Source organism: Gambusia affinis, linkage group LG19, assembly GCF_019740435.1.
Source record: "Gambusia affinis linkage group LG19, SWU_Gaff_1.0, whole genome shotgun sequence".
Taxonomy (NCBI): domain Eukaryota; kingdom Metazoa; phylum Chordata; class Actinopteri; order Cyprinodontiformes; family Poeciliidae; genus Gambusia; species Gambusia affinis.
The window spans coordinates 19,463,881-19,482,467 of NC_057886.1; the positions used below are offsets into that span (position 1 = coordinate 19,463,881).

General features: G+C 39.8%; 2 protein-coding genes across 2 annotated transcripts; one reads left to right on the top strand and one right to left on the bottom strand.

The window, feature by feature from the left end:
• Window positions 1-1,814: 1,814 nt before the first annotated feature.
• Window positions 1,815-13,263, top strand: dnmt1 (DNA (cytosine-5-)-methyltransferase 1). Its single transcript, XM_044099589.1, has 34 exons — window positions 1,815-2,027; window positions 2,431-2,467; window positions 2,683-2,790; window positions 3,702-3,942; window positions 4,047-4,119; window positions 4,214-4,295; window positions 4,385-4,425; window positions 4,516-4,570; window positions 4,665-4,748; window positions 4,835-4,944; window positions 5,023-5,141; window positions 5,224-5,316; window positions 5,387-5,538; window positions 5,622-5,809; window positions 6,683-6,863; window positions 6,957-7,054; window positions 7,168-7,315; window positions 7,834-7,949; window positions 8,026-8,227; window positions 8,299-8,432; window positions 8,584-8,763; window positions 9,402-9,626; window positions 9,714-9,906; window positions 10,009-10,099; window positions 10,194-10,328; window positions 10,844-11,126; window positions 11,212-11,353; window positions 11,456-11,622; window positions 11,707-11,884; window positions 11,963-12,158; window positions 12,235-12,398; window positions 12,575-12,691; window positions 12,835-12,931; window positions 13,007-13,263. The coding sequence occupies exons 1-34, from the start codon at window positions 1,981-1,983 to the stop codon at window positions 13,039-13,041; spliced, it is 4,512 nt and encodes a 1,503-aa protein (XP_043955524.1). The 5' UTR covers window positions 1,815-1,980; the 3' UTR covers window positions 13,042-13,263.
• A 1,233-nt stretch (window positions 13,264-14,496) lies between these two features.
• On the bottom strand, window positions 14,497-17,116 carry eif3g (eukaryotic translation initiation factor 3, subunit G). The gene is made up of 10 exons (XM_044099597.1): window positions 17,008-17,116; window positions 16,885-16,931; window positions 16,187-16,275; window positions 15,992-16,051; window positions 15,801-15,905; window positions 15,330-15,525; window positions 15,129-15,239; window positions 14,894-15,030; window positions 14,666-14,772; window positions 14,497-14,591 (listed from the first exon to the last, which is right to left on the bottom strand). Exons 1-10 carry the CDS (start codon window positions 17,028-17,030, stop codon window positions 14,576-14,578), a joined length of 891 nt encoding a protein of 296 aa, XP_043955532.1. The 5' UTR covers window positions 17,031-17,116; the 3' UTR covers window positions 14,497-14,575.
• Between the last annotated feature and the right edge of the window lie 1,471 nt (window positions 17,117-18,587).

Consider the following 18,587-nt stretch of genomic DNA (forward strand, 5'->3'; position numbering starts at 1 on the left):
GCACAAAACACAGTGTGCAGAAAAACACACTTTATCAGGTCTGCAGTGCAGACCTGATAAATGAAGGTCTGAAGTCATCTCTGCGTGGACGAGAAGGCGTTCAGGTCTGGTGCCTCAGACATGGGGGCGGTTAGGGTTTTCCACCCTCTCAAAAATTGCTTAAGTCCAATCTCAGAAGAGTGAAATTCAATAAGGAGATGAGTGAACTGAAGCGAAAGATATGAAAACATTTTATTAGGCCAGAACCACAGTTAAAAACCTAAATGACTCAAATATATGTCCTTAGAATTTTTTTTAAACTTTCCTGAATCCGATGGAAAATCAGCCATTACTTAATGGGTAATGACTGATTTCTCTCTGCGTAAACAGCAGGTGGTACGGCAAGGTTTGGAGTGCAGATGGGGGAGTCGAGAAAAGAATTTCATTATCCGACGTATTCAGAAACTTGGCCCAATGAATGAACCAATACCTCCTTCTCCATACAACCGTAACATTGCTAAATTAAGTCAGAATGACTGAGCTGCTTTAGGACAGGTCGTACACTGCAAGAGGTAGAAGAGCTTAATGTTCAAATGTGGTTTACCTATAAACAGTCAACTGACTCACTATGTACCATCAACCAGTTACCTTTTGAGAGGGGGCGGTTGTCACCACTACCTCTGCGTACTTCAGAGAGACATAGTTGGAATCCTGCATTTAAATTCCAACTTTGTTTTTTTCATTTTAACCTAAATCATTTGAAAATATTTTTGCCAAAGTGAAATGTGGAGTTAGGAATACGTTTGATATACAATTACGATAAAGTAGGGTTACAAAATAAACTAAGTTTTGAATACTAAGTGTTTTATAAAGGTACAAATCGCAAATGCCGATATGGATATTTCTGTTATTGCCCATAAGTAAACAATATTCTTTTTGCTTCCGCCTGTCAGCGGACTTCAACAAATGTGAAACATCGGGGGGAAACCGTAGCTTATTGTTTATTTATAAACATGTAAAATTTGGGGAATATTTTGCCTCCTAATATTAACTGTACAACTTATGAGTTCTACATTCAACACATAAAATGCGTTTGTGAACCCAGCTCAATTGCTCAATAGAGATTGTATATCTTATATATAGGGTATTTTACCCATGAGTATTTGTAATGGTAGCGCTTGGAGTGCCGGGGTTTCAGTTACTGCTGTATCGCTCGCAACTGAACAGGCTGGATGTGCCAGTTCATTACGTGAACGTACGATAATGGCTACCATCCGAAAAACTTTTGCTGGCCATTTTACATTAACTTTGTCAATCGTGCACATACAATGACATACTATAAAGATATAATGACTCTAAACTATTTATACTGAGATTCAATTAAAAAATCAGCCACGATCATCCATCACACTGAAAAATAGACACAGATTCAGTGTTAAGCCTCTTTCAAAAGACAGTTATGCGACAAATCCACAAACGGACAAGTGAGTCCAGCTCAACCAGTGAAACGAACTTTTCATACCACTCCTGTCAGCACAAAACCTGCGATTTTCTATAAAATATGCAAACACGTTCTTTATATAAAAAAACAAAATTTTCTAACATTTTTTTTATATCAACCAAGTTAAAATTGTGGCATTGAGAAAAATGATCAATAAAGGATTAGAATTGTGTTCCCATGTATAAATTACATATTAAAAGTTATTTCCGAGGGCAAGAAGTGAAGCTATTTGGGAAACGGAAAGAGTCGGTTTTTGCTGGCGTTCTACGCCAAATGATTCGGCTCCCGGAAAGGAAACGCAATTCCCAACGCTACATTCCGCGCGAAAACACGGCCTGCGCGCCCGAACTGCACATAGCATCCACGTTAGGAATCGTCCACAGGCTGGCGGGTCACTGTGGAGCCGTGCTGTGGTTACTGACAGCGGGCTCAACCAGGTGTTTTAACAGTTAAATCAGTTTTATCGTGTTTGTCTTTCGGCTTTTAAATAGCTTTTTACGATGCCATCCAAGACGTCCTTGTCTTTGCCCGACGACGTGAGAAAGAGGTATGGTAATATGAAAAAAATGCTAATATTGTGATAGGTACATAGCAACCTACATTGCTATATGAGGAGTTGCAACAGCAAGCCTGGAAATTTGTCACTTACTCCGCTGCTTATGACTGCTGAACTATACCGCTTTGCTTACAGTAGCATCTGCAGCTAGCGTTAGCTTGTTGCCAATTGTCAAATTCGGCTGGTATTTTTTCCTTCTGATATTAGCTTGCTAGCATGGTTAGCCTCACAATGGATGTGTTTGTGTGCGTGATTTGGCGCCACTCATGAAGTTTTCTTATTTATGTTTTTCCCCTTTCCCGCTGTTAACCTGATTTTAATATTAGAATATATAAGTTAGCGTGCCGTCCCTTTGGGATAACTAACGTTGTCTTGTCATGTGTTCTGTGTATAGGTTGCAGATGCTGGATGACGATGGATCTCCAGAGGAGGCAAGTAAAGCTTGTAATCAATAACACTATACGACTGCTTCGTGCGACCCATGCTGTAATAGTTATTCCCTCTACTTCATTATAATCCAATAAAATTAAGTTTGGTTTCAGAGTTTTCTTAACATAACATAATTAAGGGAATGTGATTGTGTCATGTAAGTTTGGGATTAATTTTTTAACTTGAAATTGTCATTACTGTGAACTTGTTATTTCAGGATCAGGTGAAAGAGAAGCTAAGGTTGGTGCAGGACTTCCTGCATGATGACGCTCAGGACCAGCTAACCAACCTGGAGGAGAAAATGAAGAATTCAGAAATCTCAAAGGTCAGGGATTCTATGTATTTATTTCTGTTCCTGCCTAGCTACATGAATACATATCACTATGTTGAAAAGTGTATTTGTTTTAATGATTCAGTCGCAAAAATGAAAACTTGGGTTGTTTTTTTTCTGTTAGCTTTGGTAATGGAAGCTTAGAGTGTTTCTGTTAACACCTGATTAATTCCTGCATCCCATAAAGTCCCACAGAAGCCTTAAAATTACTCGCTTATTAGGTCAGGTGTGTGCTTTATTAGCAGTCTTCAGCTCATTTGTGTTGTTTGAATGTAATCTCCAGACAGTTTTGTCAGCAGAGGGAAGCATGCAGTGGCTTAAGGTTGCCGAGTATATCCCTGTGTTTGAGGTGATCTTGATAAAACAGCCTGTGTCAACTGCTGAAGGTGACATTGCTCCCCCAAATCATCACAAACTGTGGAAGCTTCACATTGAACCTGAGACATCATGAATCCAGTGCTTCATCATTGTTCAGTCCTCTTTTGGCTATAGTTAATCTTGTCGCCTGTGCACCTTTTTCCTTCCACAAAACTTTCCATGAATGTGTTTAGGAATAGTTCTGAGAGAACTTCTTTAAGGATGACCTTCTGTGGCCAGTTTGGCCGTCTGCTGGACAACTGTCAAGTCAGCAGCTTTCCTGATGATTGGCCTTAACCTAACATTTCCATATTAAGAATCCCTTCTTTAATTGGGTTTGTGGAATACCTTGGCTTGTCTTACAGAGATTTATAGGCTTTATTTGACTCTAAAGTCATAATCATAACTAATCCTAAAAAAATCACAGTGTATTTGACATATTTAACCTTGAGTCATTTTATTCTAATTCATTTCCTCATGATTTTCTTATTAATAGAGATCCTCCTATAATCTGCCATGTAACTGTAACTTTTATTCTTTTTCCTCAGGAGGTTTACATCTCTAAAGTTAAGGTCTTGCTGGGCAAAGAGCTTCGTCTGAAAAATGGCTCGCATGAGGACGGCGTGGAGCAGAATGGAAAGGCGAATGGGTTTGCTAATGGCTCCCATATAGATAAAGAGGATGAAGATGTTAATATGGTGACAGAACAGGAAGAAATAGAAACCAAGTTGCCAGCTGCTCTCAAAGGGAAAGGTGGACGCAGGAGCAAGGCAAACTCTGAAACTAAAAGTTAGTTTAACACTTATTCCAGCAAATTCTGAGTTTACAATTGCTTGATTCACAAAATATGAATGTTTCAAGAGACATTTTTAATTTCTTAATCTATTTTGTAGAATCACCGACCAGTACCAGAGTCACCAGAAACAGTGGCAAACAGCCAACCATCTTGTCAATGTTCTCTAAAGTGTATGTATCGGCTTCATTGGTTCTGAAAAGAAAAAGGAGAGTCAAATTATTTCTCTCAGGAAGTGGCTGACACTAAAATGGATTTGCTTTACAGTCAGAAACGCAAATCTGAGGACTTGAACGGAGAAGCTATCAATGGAATAAATGAAGCGCAGAAAGAAAATGACACTGAAGAGGTGATGATTTTATTGATCAGCAGATATGACTATCTGATCAGGGTTGAACTTTGAGTGTTTGTTAAAATCTATTTTGCACTTTGTTGCAGACTCAGGAGGAGAAACGCCTCAGGGTGGATTCTGATGAGAAGTAAGTCCCACCTATCCAGATTTATAAAAAAAAAAAGTTCTACTTCTGGAGGGAATTCATTATTTCTAACGTTTGACTTGTTTTCTGCAGACTTGCTCCAGAGGAGTCGAAATCCAAGATTACTAAACCCGGACCTGCTGCGAAGGTATTGAGGTGCTTCTTTAAACATTGATGCTGTGGTTTGTAACAATAGGAACAGTTTCAGCGTTTTTCTTTGACTTATCTTTTTTTCTCTCCAGACTCCTCCTCCCAAATGCCCTGACTGTAGGCAGTATCTGGATGATCCAGATCTGAAGATGTTTCAAGGGGATCCTGATAACGCGGTGAGAGCGTCGTGGTTTCAGACGGTCAAAGCCCGTCAGGGTGGAGTTTAATTCCAAACCTGACTATTTTTAACTTCCACCTTCAGCTTGAAGAGCCAGAGATGTTAACCCATGAGAGTTTGTCACTGTTTGAGGCTAATGAAGATGGATTTGAGAGCTATGATCATCTTCCACAGCACCGGATCACAAACTTCAGGTAGGGGATCCGGTCTGGATCCAAGCTGCTGGGTGCTCTGTGATGGTTCTTGACTAAGTGGTTGGTGTTTCTTTGCAGTGTGTACGACAAGCATGGCCATCTTTGCCCGTTTGACTCTGGGCTGATTGAGAAGAACGTGGAGCTTTACTTCAGCTGCTATGTGAAACCAATCTATGATGACAGCCCGGGCTTAACCAGTACGACGGTTTCCTTCAAGACGTAAACGTTTTGTTGGTTGCTTGTAACTCTACAAATTATGCTCCGTTTTCTTCGACTCAGGCGGTGTTTTTGCCAGAAAGCTTGGACCCATCAACGCCTGGTGGATAACTGGTTTTGATGGAGGAGAAAAGGCTTTAATTGGATTCACAACATGTAAGTCCTCTTCTTACCAAATGCCTAACACTGTTTAAGTGACTTGCTAACATCATCTATGTTTGCGCAGCTTTTGCCGATTACATCCTGATGGAGCCCAGTGAGGAGTACGCTCCCATTTTTGCACTGATGCAGGAAAAAATCTACATGAGCAAGATTGTGGTGGAATTCCTCCAGAAGAACCCAGATGCCACCTACGAAGATCTTCTCAACAAGATTGAGGTGAGCTCTTTCGTGAAATTTGAGCACTTTGAGTTTTTTTGTGCTGCGATGCAGGACTGACCGCCTTTGCCCATTTCCTGCAGACCACAGTCCCTCCAGTAGGACTGAACTTCAACTGCTTCACTGAAGACACCTTGCTGCGCCACGCCCAGTTCGTGGTGGAGCAAGTGGAGAGTTACGATGAGGCCGGTGACTCAGATGAGCAGCCAATCATTGTTACTCCCTGCATGAGAGATCTGATCAAACTGGCAGGAGTCACCCTGGGAAAGAGGTAAAGATCTGTGACCATGAGCTGACGATGAAAGCTGCTATAAACAAGCTGTTGTTTTTTGCTACTTTTGTATTTGTGTAATCATACTCCTCACTCCCTGTCTCCCAGAAGTCTAATAATCCTTTAATATTTCCTAATGCAGCATGCAGCTGTACTGGTAGGTAGGCTTTACTGTGATTGCATTTAGCTTGTTTGTGGCTGTGTTCATGTGAAACATTCCAAAGCTTGATGCTCAAAGATCCATACCATAGGTCATGCTAACATTTTGTTTTTAACCACGGTTTTGCTTTATATACCACGTTATTTTCCTAGTTTAAATATATAATATTTTTTATCAGTAGGTGTGTGAATTGGTGCCAGTAAAATGTGCACTTGGTTTCAGGCCGTAGCAGCAAGATTGTATAGCAGTCTAGTTTTTGCTACATTAATGTGTTCACTTTTGGTTTGAGATGCGTCAACTAGTAGTTCATAAAAAAAAATAGTTTGTCTCCAGAAGAGGAAAACGGTAGCTGATTTATTAAATTTTCATCTTTAAAATCTGATTCTCCACACTCAATACTTTCACTTCAAAATGCTTTTTCCATCTAGAGTGTGTGTTTCATTTCTTTGCTTGTTGCATTGCATGGCCTGACGCTGGGGTTTAACGGCCTGAAGCATCATAATGCCTTCACTTCACATGCGATGAGGCAAAACCAACACAACAGATTTAAATTAAATAATTTTCTTTGAGTTACAATGAGATGGTCTACTTGTCCACCTTATTTCAAATGTTGAAGTTAGTCTTGTGATGTAGAGGCCTAAGTTTATGTAAATGATACTTTCTTGAGAATTAACAAAGATAAAGTAAATTAAATAACTTTCTTCTGTTGACAGGAGAGCTGCCAGGAGACAGACCATCCGCCACCCAACTAAAATAGAGAAGGACAGCAAGGGACCAACCAAAGCCACCACAACCAAGATGGTCTACCAGATTTTCGATGCCTTCTTCGCTGATCAGATAGAGCAGAATGATAAGGAGGGAGGAGCCAAACGGCAGCGCTGTGGGGTCTGCGAAGTGAGTTGGAGAAGCTCTGATTTATGCCAAGATATGGTGATCCTTCACTGCACTTCTACATGAATAAAACATTTGATTTTGTCACCTTCCTAGGTCTGTCAGTCTCCTGACTGTGGAAAGTGCACAGCCTGCAAGGATATGATCAAATTTGGAGGAAGTGGCAAAAGCAAGCAAGCTTGTAAGCAGAGAAGGTGAGGATGTTAAAGCAGCAAAACAAAACACAAATTTACTTATTTATTTTTTTGGTTTTGATCTGTTTTCTCTTGCTGTTTTAATGTTAAACTTTGTAATTCTTTTCCCTTAGATGTCCAAACCTTGCTGTAAAGGAGGCTGAGGATGATGAGAATATTGAGGAGGAAGATGTTCCAGCGGAGAAGACCAAAAAGGTTCTTCAAACCAAGAAAAAGAGACAGACCCAGTCCAAACTTGCATGGGTTGGCGAGCCTGTTGAGGTAGGATTTAATTGTGTGACAACAGGGTTGGATTTTCTGTCAAACACAATCTGCATAATAACAAAAACCCCAAGATTCACTTCTTGAGATTTTGGGAGTTTAGATGTGCTGCGATACCTGCGTTCTGCCAGCAGGTGGCAGTAGCAATAACATGCATGGCAACCAGCAGTTGTAGGCTGAAAGTTGTCTTAAAGCATGTTACCTTTGACACAATTGACAGTTTCCCGTTAACATCTGTAGCTTGATTTTGAAGTTTAATAAAAATTGTCACCATGAAGTGAGGCAGATTTGTCGAAACTCAAATTAATTTCATGATTATAGTGCCATCTAGAACAGAAACCCAGGCTGGTTATTTGCAAAATATTCATATTTTTTTAAATAATCATAGAATATCCAGTGTGAAGTTTTTTTTTTTCTTTTCTTTTTTTTTTAACAGTTTTCCTTACAAAGCACCTCATGTTTTTGTCAAATAGGAGTGACAAAAACATGGTATGGGTTTTAACTCTGATTCTCTTCAGACCGTAGGGAAGAGGCAGTACTACAAGAAGGTCTCCTTGAATGATGAAGTGCTGGAAGTGGGAGACTGTGTCTCAGTTTCATCAGAAGATCCGTCCACTCCTCTGTATCTGGCAAGGTATGACATCTCTTTATGTCCTCTAACATCATAAGGAGCCTAACCTGTTTATATCTAATGAGATATTCCTTTTTAGGATCACTTCATTGTGGGAGGACAATAATGGGAAGATGTTTCATGCCCACTGGTTCCTCCGTGGAATCCACACAGTCCTCGGAGAGTCCTCTGATCCACTGGAGCTGGTTATTGTCGATGAATGTGAAGACATGCTGCTCAATTATGTACAGGGAAAAGTGAACGTCATGTACAAAGCTCCATCAAACAACTGGTTCATGGAGGTCAGTTGGTAGTCTTGATGCACTATGTGTTTTGTCCTGAATTGCTTATTTAGAAGGTCCGTTTATTCCAGGGTGGGGTGGATGTTGACCTGAAGGTGATTGACGACGATGGGAAGAGTTTCTTCTATCAGTTCTGGTATGACACAGAGTTTGCTCGTTTTGAGACTCCTCCTAAGACTGAACAATCGGACGACTGCAAGTTCAGGTAAATGGCTTTTTAAACTTTAACCTGTTCAGTATGATTAATAAAAGGGCATGTAAAAGAACTTGTTTGGCATTGAATAATGCCAAGGATTACTACTTTAGTTTTCTAGCTTTTTATGATGTTTCATTAACTTGGTTATGTTTTCATTTAGATTCTGTGGCAGCTGCGCCCGTATTAAAGAGCGAGATGAGCAGGAAGTACCTCGAGCATTTGAACCCCTGGAGAACGAGGACAATGACAACAAGGCTCTGTATGCGTTGGCCTGCTTCAAGGGAGAACAATTCAGGGTTGGAGACAGCGTCTACATGCCTCCTGAAGCCTTCAGTTTTAGGTAACAAATAATGTTTCTTTGTTTAAATGAGTGGATTTCTGTACCTCTGCCCGATACCACTGTGGTATCGGGCAGTAATCACAGGGCTGCTGCAGATGAACTTGATTTATATTTGGTGCAATCAGAAATCAGTGACTGAGAACAGAGATGCAGACAAACTGTTGGAAGCTAACCAATCACTGATCTTTTTGACTTTTATGGGAAAACCACAGTAAATTATGCAAAAGGAACCAGCACTTTCTGTACCCCTCCTAGTTTCTGATGTGACCTTACAAGCAATTCTGTCAGGCAATTTTGTTCATTGTTCTGTACGTTACAGACTAAAAACAAGATGTAACTCAAGCAATCTGCCAGATATAAAATGGTCTATGAGGAATTGTCTCGATTTTACTCAGGATTGACTTGAGTGGTAGACTGACTGATCTAATAATTGACATGGTTAAAATGTGGGTCATGGTCCGTAATAACTGTTTTGTGTAGTAAAGTGTAACAAAGTCATTTATGGTATTTAAAACTATGAAAAAGCATGCAAATGTATCTATCTATTTGATTTCTAGGTGATCTAGAAAACAACTGAAGTTTTCAGTTATAGACTGTTACCTAAACCATCATGTGATTCACCTTTTTCTGTTTTTTAGTGTGAAACCAGCCAGTCCGGTGAAGCGCTCCCACAGAAAAGAGGATGTGGATGAAGATTTGTATCCAGAGTACTACAGAAAGTCTTCAGACTACATTAAGGGGTCAAACCTGGATGCCCCAGAGCCTTTCCGTGTTGGCCGCATCAAGGAGATTTTCTGTCATCGACGCAGCAATGGTAAATCAGACAACTCAGAAGTCAAGCTGAGACTCTACAAGTTCTACAGGTAGATGTTTCATTCATTTTCTGAATCTTTAAGGGGTTTTTTGTGTAAAGGAGTGAAGAATTAATAGATATTTGTGTAAATAATCAGGCCGGAGAACACACACAGAGGCGTCAAAGCCAGTTACCATACAGACATCAATCAGCTCTACTGGAGTGATGAGGAAGTGACGGTTAGCATGTCTGAGGTACTTGGACGCTGTCAAGTAGAGTACGCAGAAGACCTGAATGAATCTGTCCAAGATTACTCAAGTGGTGGACCGGACCGCTTCTATTTCCTGGAGGTACGGCTATTGCCTCTTCTGTTTTTTGCTGTCAATTCAAATTTGCCTGAATTAAGCATCTCTACAGTGTAGCATCTGTCTGGTATTTGTTCTATCTTACAGGCTTACAACGCTAAATCAAAGAGTTTTGAAGATCCTCCTAACCATGCCCGCTCTTGTGTTCATAAAGGGAAGGGGAAGGGAAAAGGAAAAGGTTGGTTTTTGAAAAAATAAAAAATAAAGGCCTACATGAGATCTGGGTGTTCTTGAATTTGTTGCTGACAGATATTTCACTTTACACTTATCAGGTAAAGGCAAAGGAAAAGCATCACAAGAACCACAAGAGTCTCGCATGGAACCACAGACACTTAAAGTTCCAAAATATCGCACCCTTGATGTTTTCTCTGGCTGTGGTGGACTTTCTGAAGGCTTCCACCAGGCTGGTAGGTTAATCTTGCATTTCAGTTACCAAAATATTTCATCAAAAACACAAATGTGTTGCCCAGAATTTGCTCTTGTTGCTGGGTGTCTGTATATTTTTAAAAGGTTTTAAATTCATGTTCCTAAAGTTAAAACCTTAAAACATTAATTTTGAAGAAGGTAAGTTGGCCTTAAATATGCTAATCACAGCTTTTAAATGTAGTAATACTATTCAATCTTGTTTGTAGTTTTAGTTGCAGGCAGACGTCTTCATTGCATTGTATGACTCCAGGCAGTTGCTAATTAGCTACTAATCCACCCTTGTTAGCTAGCTAGCTTATTTTTTTTCCTCCATTATGGATAAGTGCAAAATTATCACCAGTTTTATTGACATTTGTTTTTTGCCACTAGCTCACTTGTGTTTGCAGCCCATGTGAACCAGCAGGATTCCCTGCATAGTTTTTACTGTCTTAACTCTCATTTAAAAAGTCTTAAATTTGACTTGCTGAAACCTACAGATGCCCTGTGTTTCCTTCAGGTATCTCTGAGACCCTCTGGGCTATTGAGATGTGGGAGCCTGCTGCACAGGCATTCAGACTCAACAATCCTGGCACCACAGTTTTCACCGAGGACTGTAATGTCCTTCTTAAGCTGGTCATGTCTGGAGAAAAGACCAACTCCCTTGGCCAAAAGCTGCCCCAGAAGGGAGATGTAGAAATGTTGTGCGGCGGACCTCCTTGCCAAGGTTTCAGTGGAATGAACCGCTTCAATTCTCGCACTTATTCTAAGTTCAAGAACTCACTTGTGGTGTCCTATCTGAGGTGAGTGTCTTATTGACCAGCCATGAATAATATTGCATAGAAGATGATCCGGTTTGGATTGCTGATCGAATGGCTCCTCATGCAGTTACTGCGACTACTACCGACCGAAGTTCTTCCTGCTGGAAAATGTGAGGAACTTTGTATCCTTCAAGAACTCCATGGTCCTGAAGTTGACTCTGCGCTGCCTGGTGCGAATGGGCTACCAGTGCACCTTTGGAGTCCTTCAGGTGGGTACCACCATGCAGATCGCTCCATTTCTGTTGTGGATGTGGGAAACTGTCCTGGTAAGGCTACACCAGATTGACGCTCTATTTTCTTCTGCTCATCAGGCCGGTCAGTATGGCGTTGCTCAGACCCGCCGCAGGGCAATCATCCTGGCTGCTGCTCCAGGAGAGAAGCTTCCTCGCTACCCTGAACCTCTGCACGTGTTTGCTCCCAGAGCGTGCTCGCTTACCGTGGCGGTTGATGAGAAGAAATACGTCAGCAACGTGACGCGGTAAAAAATCCCAAAAAGTTTGACCTCTGGAGGTCTACAGATCTCCCTAAAGCTTGTGGATCTAACTGTTCTGTTGTGGATCAGAGGGAACGGTGGCATCTACAGGACCATCACAGTCAGGGACTCCATGTCTGACCTGCCCGAGATTCGCAATGGTGCTGCTGCTTTGGAGATTTCCTACAATGGAGAACCTCAGTCCTGGTTCCAGAGGCAGATCAGAGGCTCACAGTACCAGCCCATTCTCAGAGACCATATCTGCAAGGTCAGCTACATTTAAATTTTTACATAACCTCATCACAAATTACTGCTGCTCTTGTTAAATAATAATTTCTGTTTTCAGGACATGAGTGCTCTGGTTGAGGCCAGGATGCGTCACATCCCTCTGGCTCCAGGTTCCGACTGGAGAGATCTGCCCAACATTGAAGTTCGGTTAAAAGACGGCACGACGACGAAGAAGCTACGTTACACGCATCACGATAAGAAGAACGGACGCAGCAGCACAGGTGCTCTCAGAGGCGTCTGCACCTGTGCAGGAGGTATGTAGGTCAATTTACTTGATTTCTAATAGAATTGATGATGATCTCCCGCTGAAGAAATGTCTGGTTATTTTAGGGAAAACCTGCGACTCTGCTGACAGGCAGTTCAACACGCTGATCCCCTGGTGTCTGCCCCATACTGGAAACCGCCACAATCACTGGGCCGGGCTGTACGGCAGACTGGAGTGGGATGGTTTCTTCAGCACAACCGTTACCAACCCTGAACCCATGGGGAAGCAGGTACGTTCTCTTTCTGGAACAGATTTCTATTGCTAATCGTTAAAAGTATTCTAATACCTTCCATAGTTTTGAGAATGTTCAGTTCATTTAATGGCTTTGAGTAAGATTTAGGTGCTTCTATATTATAATAAACCTCTTTTTTTTCTTGTGATTTTAACCCGAACCTGTACCTACAGGGCCGTGTTCTGCATCCAGAGCAGCACAGAGTTGTCAGTGTGAGGGAGTGCGCTCGGTCTCAGGGCTTCCCCGACACCTACCGCTTCTTTGGAAACATCTTGGACAAACACAGACAGGTCTGTTCTTTAACAGAAGCATTTCCCCAAACAATTTAACATTAGGAGATGAAATTATCAAGGGTCTTGATAATAATAACAATAATAATAAAAATAATAATAAACTGGGTTATGATCAGAAATGTCTGTTTTCTTTTTCCCAGGTTGGAAATGCTGTCCCTCCCCCGCTCTCCAGAGCCATCGGCCTGGAGATTAAGAAATGCGTCTCAGACAGGATGAAGGAGGAACAAGCTACAGCAGGTGGGTAATTTGGTTTGTTTGCTGTATTTCTCCAAACCTGCATTTACCATTTAAACTTACTCACTTTTTTTTCAGACATCAAACAAGAGAAGATGGAGGTCTCTGATTAACTTCTATATTTCCATGTTTTAAAGGTTTTAATGCTGAAGTTGAAATACTTTTCAAGTAATCTTGACTTCCAGCTATCACCAAGTGGCCACTATGTACTATGTAGTAATCATTCCATATTGAATCTTAATTGTTTTTATTCATGTTGTTAAATGTTCAGTGTGGAATAAATTGTATGTAGATTTTATATGTAATATTTCAAATAAAGTTCTTTTGAAATTGTATGTGATTGAATGGAGCAATGCATTAATACCAGCAATGAGGATGCAGCTTTGTACAGACCTGTTATCCTACATTTGCATCAAATAGTAAAAATATTTTTGGTATTTACATCTGCATCTACTCCTTACATATTTCAACAGAATTAAATTTAATAAGCGGATTATAAATTTCTGTTTGCGAGTTAGCTCCATCTTCTAAACATATACCTTTCTTTTAAAAATTGCAAAATGTATAGTTTACCTCTTAATTTCATTATGGATTTAGCTGTACTGTTAGGTTTTCACCCAAACTATTTCATGTATGCTTGGCTTTTCTACCATCTTTCGCACACATCCAGCTCAGCAATCGGCAATAGCTGGAACAAATATAACTGTAACAAGTCAAGATGATTTAGTTCAGTAAATCTATAATTCTTGGTGTATAGCTTCACTACATACTGATTTTTCAATTTATTTACCAAATAATGGGTTATAGCCTGAAATCTAAAACCCCAGTATGGGAAGGTGCTAAGTCAGCTTTTAGGTAGAGGGAAACAAAAAGGGCTTTGAATGAATTCGTATAACATGGACAATGCCAGAAGATTTGATGCTACCCAAATAATCTGGAAACTTCAAACTGAACCTCACTGTCCACAATCTAACTTCAGTCTGAAAATTATTTTGGACCACTGAGCCTCACTCCCATCTGTTTTCTCTAATGTCTTTGGTTTAACAAAGACATCAAATAAATCTTGGTTATTTGTGCACATTCTTACTCAATTTGTCCAAATACTACCAGCGATTATTGGCTGGTACTGCCCGTGTTAGTGACAGAAAGCCTACTGTAGAAGTTAAGTCTTCACCATGATCAGGCTGGCCATAATTTTCTGAACAGACATTTAGGTTTTCAAGAACTAAGCCATAATCAAAAATGAACTCAAGATTTATTACATTTATTCTTTTGTAATTACTAAAATAACTTAAATTCCATGTTATGTTTATGGCCACTCCTGCGTATTTATAAATACGCAGGAGTAAGGTTCAAGTAAGGTTTTATGCAGAATTTAAAGAAAAGAATTCTCTTTCAATTTTAAGAAACTATTAAAAGTATAAACAGCTAAGTTTATGTGCTTATACCTAGACTTAGCTGATATAAGAAAAGTCTAAGTGTAAGACTTGGCTTATCCTTGATTTGATTTAAGTGAAACTAAACTTTTTATTATCTCTGCCAAAGTCAAAGGATATACAACAAGCAGGTAGTGACAGTTTATCTTTATTTAGATCATAGTCACTTTACAGTGACAAAATCTGGCATGTTGAAAGTCTAATGAATCCCTCAGTTGTTTGAAGGTCTGCAAAAGGAAAAAAAAAAGTTAGCAATAAGAAAGCATGTTAATTTAATACACAAAATTAACTGTAAACTCACTTGGCCCATTCAACATTGAGAATAAGATGATCATATCCAAATCCTGACACGCCTGCGATGGCTCTGGCTGCATCCTCCCGCCGGTGGAAACTGATGAAAGCAAATCCCTGCAGGAAAGACAATATTAGATCAGAAAACTGGTGCTTGTCATAGTCTATGAAATTACAATGCACAATGATGACAAACGGTAATCAACACAGCAGGGACAGAAAAACAGCGAGTGCCAACCTTGGACTGTCCAGTATTCTTGTCTTTCGCCAGATAAATTCTTGAGATGGAGCCAAATGGTCTGAAAAGCTCCTGCAGGTCAGTCTCACGGGTGTCCTCAGACAGGTTGGTCACGCGGATTGTGGCATTATCATCAGCTGTAAGGGTCAATCATTCGATGTTTAATCAGATTAATATTTAGATGCTGTTCAAGAACTGAAATTCAGAAAGTCCCTGTGCCTTCACTAATACTCACCCCTGCGGTTAGGCTGCATAGACTCTCCTCTTCGCGTTCCTCCATCCCTCAGACTCGGAGGAACATATTTTCCAGTCTTGGTTTGCGCAGGCTGCACAGGTTCTGGTTCAGCTGGTAAAACAAAAGAGCAAGCCATTTTAATTCACAACCACATTTAAATAATAATGATAATCTGAATATTAAATAGTGAACAAATGGTACCAGAGCCAGGAGACTTCTCTTTGTCTCCAGTAGTAAGACCCAGCTGTTCAGCCAGCTCCTTCTGCATGGGACCCAGGGTGTCCTTGTATGGACAGCGGGTTGTCCAGTGGTCGCCTTTACAAATACGACAGGACACAATCTTCTGTCCCTTAAGTTTGTTCATTGGATCTTCTTCTTGATCTTGAGCATTTAAGTCCTGCAAAATGAGAGAAATTAGCAACTCAGGAACAAGTTACGGATTCTGCACAAAGTATGTTAGAGATTACTCCATTTTTCTTACTAATTTAATTAGCAAAGTGAGAATGTTTGTAGAATTGTTTTCTAAGTCAAATGAAGGCAAGTACAGATTACTAAAACATTTTGCCTAATCCACTGTAAAGTGTTCTCTCATCCTTTTATGTATGCCACAAGTTATTTTACATTATTAAGCTGTGAACAACACTGGGTTTAATAAGTGCAACGGATTCTCACATCTTTGCTGGATATAAAGGTCATAAAGACGTCGTCGCTAACTGTAGTGGTAGCAACATTAGGACCTGGTGGATCACGCTCGGAGTTGCCAAATTTCTTCCAGTTCTGCAATAAAAGAGTGAAAAAATATGACATCATTTGGGACTCTTATCGTTGATCATTCATTAGGTGAATGCACCTTCGATACAAACCTTCCTTCTGGCAACAGCTTTGGATGCTTTCCGTGTCTCGATCTTGAAGGTCCGCACAATCTAGACCAAAAACAAACAAAAAAAATACATACTAAATATAATTTTATTAATAAAGTACTACTGTAACAACATAATATACATAAAATCATGGCCTATTTTCACTTTAAGAGTGACATATTGTGATCAAATAATTACCTTGGATTTTTTTCCATCATCATCTATTTTATATTCAGTGACAGTTTTTATGTTTCCTTTAATGGTTTCCTTTGGAGATGGTAGAGTGCCTGTTGAAAAAGAAGTTTTTTTTATTACAAATTTACAGACTTCGGGAAGATTCTTCAATAGTTATCTTCAACGTAAACTTTTAAAAATCCCTATGAATAAGACATGAGTGACATGTCAGACAATCATATAGAAAACAATATAATCACCAGTTAAAATTATTCGTGGTCAAACTGTCAAAAGGAAAGCTGAACTTCTCCATCTGTTGTCATGTCTCCTATTTTAGCTTTGTCCAGATATCAAAACGAATATATTAACAAATGAAGCTAAATATTAAATCAATTTGCAGTGGCCTATGTCTATCGTAACTGTCTTGTAAACGTAGCCTTCCGTAGACAGCCTATTAACATGCTGGAAAACACTACCTCGGTCCCGGTCATCATGTCCGCTTTCTAACTATCTGATGCCAATCGGTCCATTTTGGGTAGTTAGAAAAATGTCGCTTTAAAGCTATTTATCCAGATCAGTCAGTGGTTACATTTAACTTGCTTTTAATGCCCTACAACCACGTGGAAGTGGAAGCCGCCTGGCCGGGCCTCACTCCCTTCTCGCGGACTGCGAACTACTGGAGCTGTGCTAACGTTAGCTCCACAAGCTAAAACACTCCTTACCTTCATCTCCTTCCTCCTCGACCTGGTCGGCCCAGCTGGGCTTGGAACTAGAAGACAGAGTTGGAAATTCAGTTTTATATTCGTAAAATACTGTGAAAGCAGTCACAAACAGTTAAAACTTACTCGTCGTATTCAATCGACGGCATCCTCTCCGCTAGCCTAGTTTCAAGAGGATCACCGCGAAGTTGCAGCACATACTTCCTGCATTGAAACTTCGCAATAAACGTCTAGCGTGACGCCAATTCTTTCAAAAATAAAAGTTTATGGACAAAATTTAGTTCCCAGTACTAATAAATAAAATACAATGCAAACAAGCATCATATCAGTACTATGTATGTAGAATGCTGATAATTTGGGCTTCTTTGGCAGCCAGATGTAGCTTTAGAGGTTAACTATGAAATCCTTCGTAAGAAATTCTCCTGATTCATTGCAGTAAATTTACAATATAATGGTAATTATTTTATTTTCCTGCAAGTTGCAGGAAGGAATCCGCATCTTGTGTTTACTCTATCTGATATATACGGAAGAGGATTAGGGCCACTGAAAAAAAAAATAATTATGGCCCAGAAAAAAAAAAAATCTCAGAATTTTCATGTAAAAAAAAAAAAAAAAAATCCGGGGCCCGGAAAAAAAAAAAAAAAAAAAAAGAAAGAAAAAAAAAAAAATCCGTGGCCCAGAAAAAAAAAAATATCAGAAAACAGAATTCTGACTGATGGACGCCAGCAAGCGACCAGCTTCAGAACCACGGACGCGAGTTGTGGCAGACAGCTAACGTTCTGGGGAAAATGTCTGATTTAAGTGACTTTTTACGTGCCAGAGGAGTCCCCGAATCTTCTATTGCACTAATGGAAGAACAAAAGGTGAGTAAATCAAATGAGATAGTTTGGTGTCTAAAGCCGAACGGTTATGGCTAGTTGTTAGCATATTTGTTAGCTTACGTGGTTAAAGGAATAAACTGATTTACAAAGTTAAATCACACAGATGAACAAAGGATGTAACAGCTGTTGATTGCTGGAATTGTCCAGTAAATGTTTGGTGCGTTTATTTCATTGTTCTGTTTGAATGTTTTACAATGAAACTAAGGTTAGCTGAATGTCAGCCACCTTCTAAATAAGATATCTGCTGTGTTAAATTGTGTAACTTTTAGTTCAGTGGAGGACAGAAACTATGGTATAAAGTGACATCAACGTCTATATATGCAGTATTTAAAAGGAAAATGCATGACTTGCACCAATCTGCGGCTGGCTGTAGATCTGATCTAGGATCTCTTCACCAATGTAAAAGGTCACTTTAACGTTGATGTGCAGAGTAAATAATTATCCTTTCTCATCTGTTTGTGTGCAGATTGACTGGGATGTCGCAGCAACGCTGGAAAATTATGGAGACAGAATCGCCACCTTCAACTTCTGCTAAAACAAACTGGTCAAAAAAATAATCTGAACTTTGTTGTTGCTTATGGTAGAAAACAACTGGGAGGCCTCAAGAGATCCACTTATTGCTGCTGATTTGTACATAAGGTTAAGAAAGAAAAGTATTTAGCAACTTTCAGTGGCATAAAAAGAATTTAAAAAGTGTTGCTGTTTATCTCGATCATACCATTGGATAGTTTTGCAATTTCTGATAGGAGCCCTCTACACAGGTCTTCTTGCACTGCATCTAATTAGACATATTGTCTGCAAGCAAACATAAAATTTTTGTTTTCA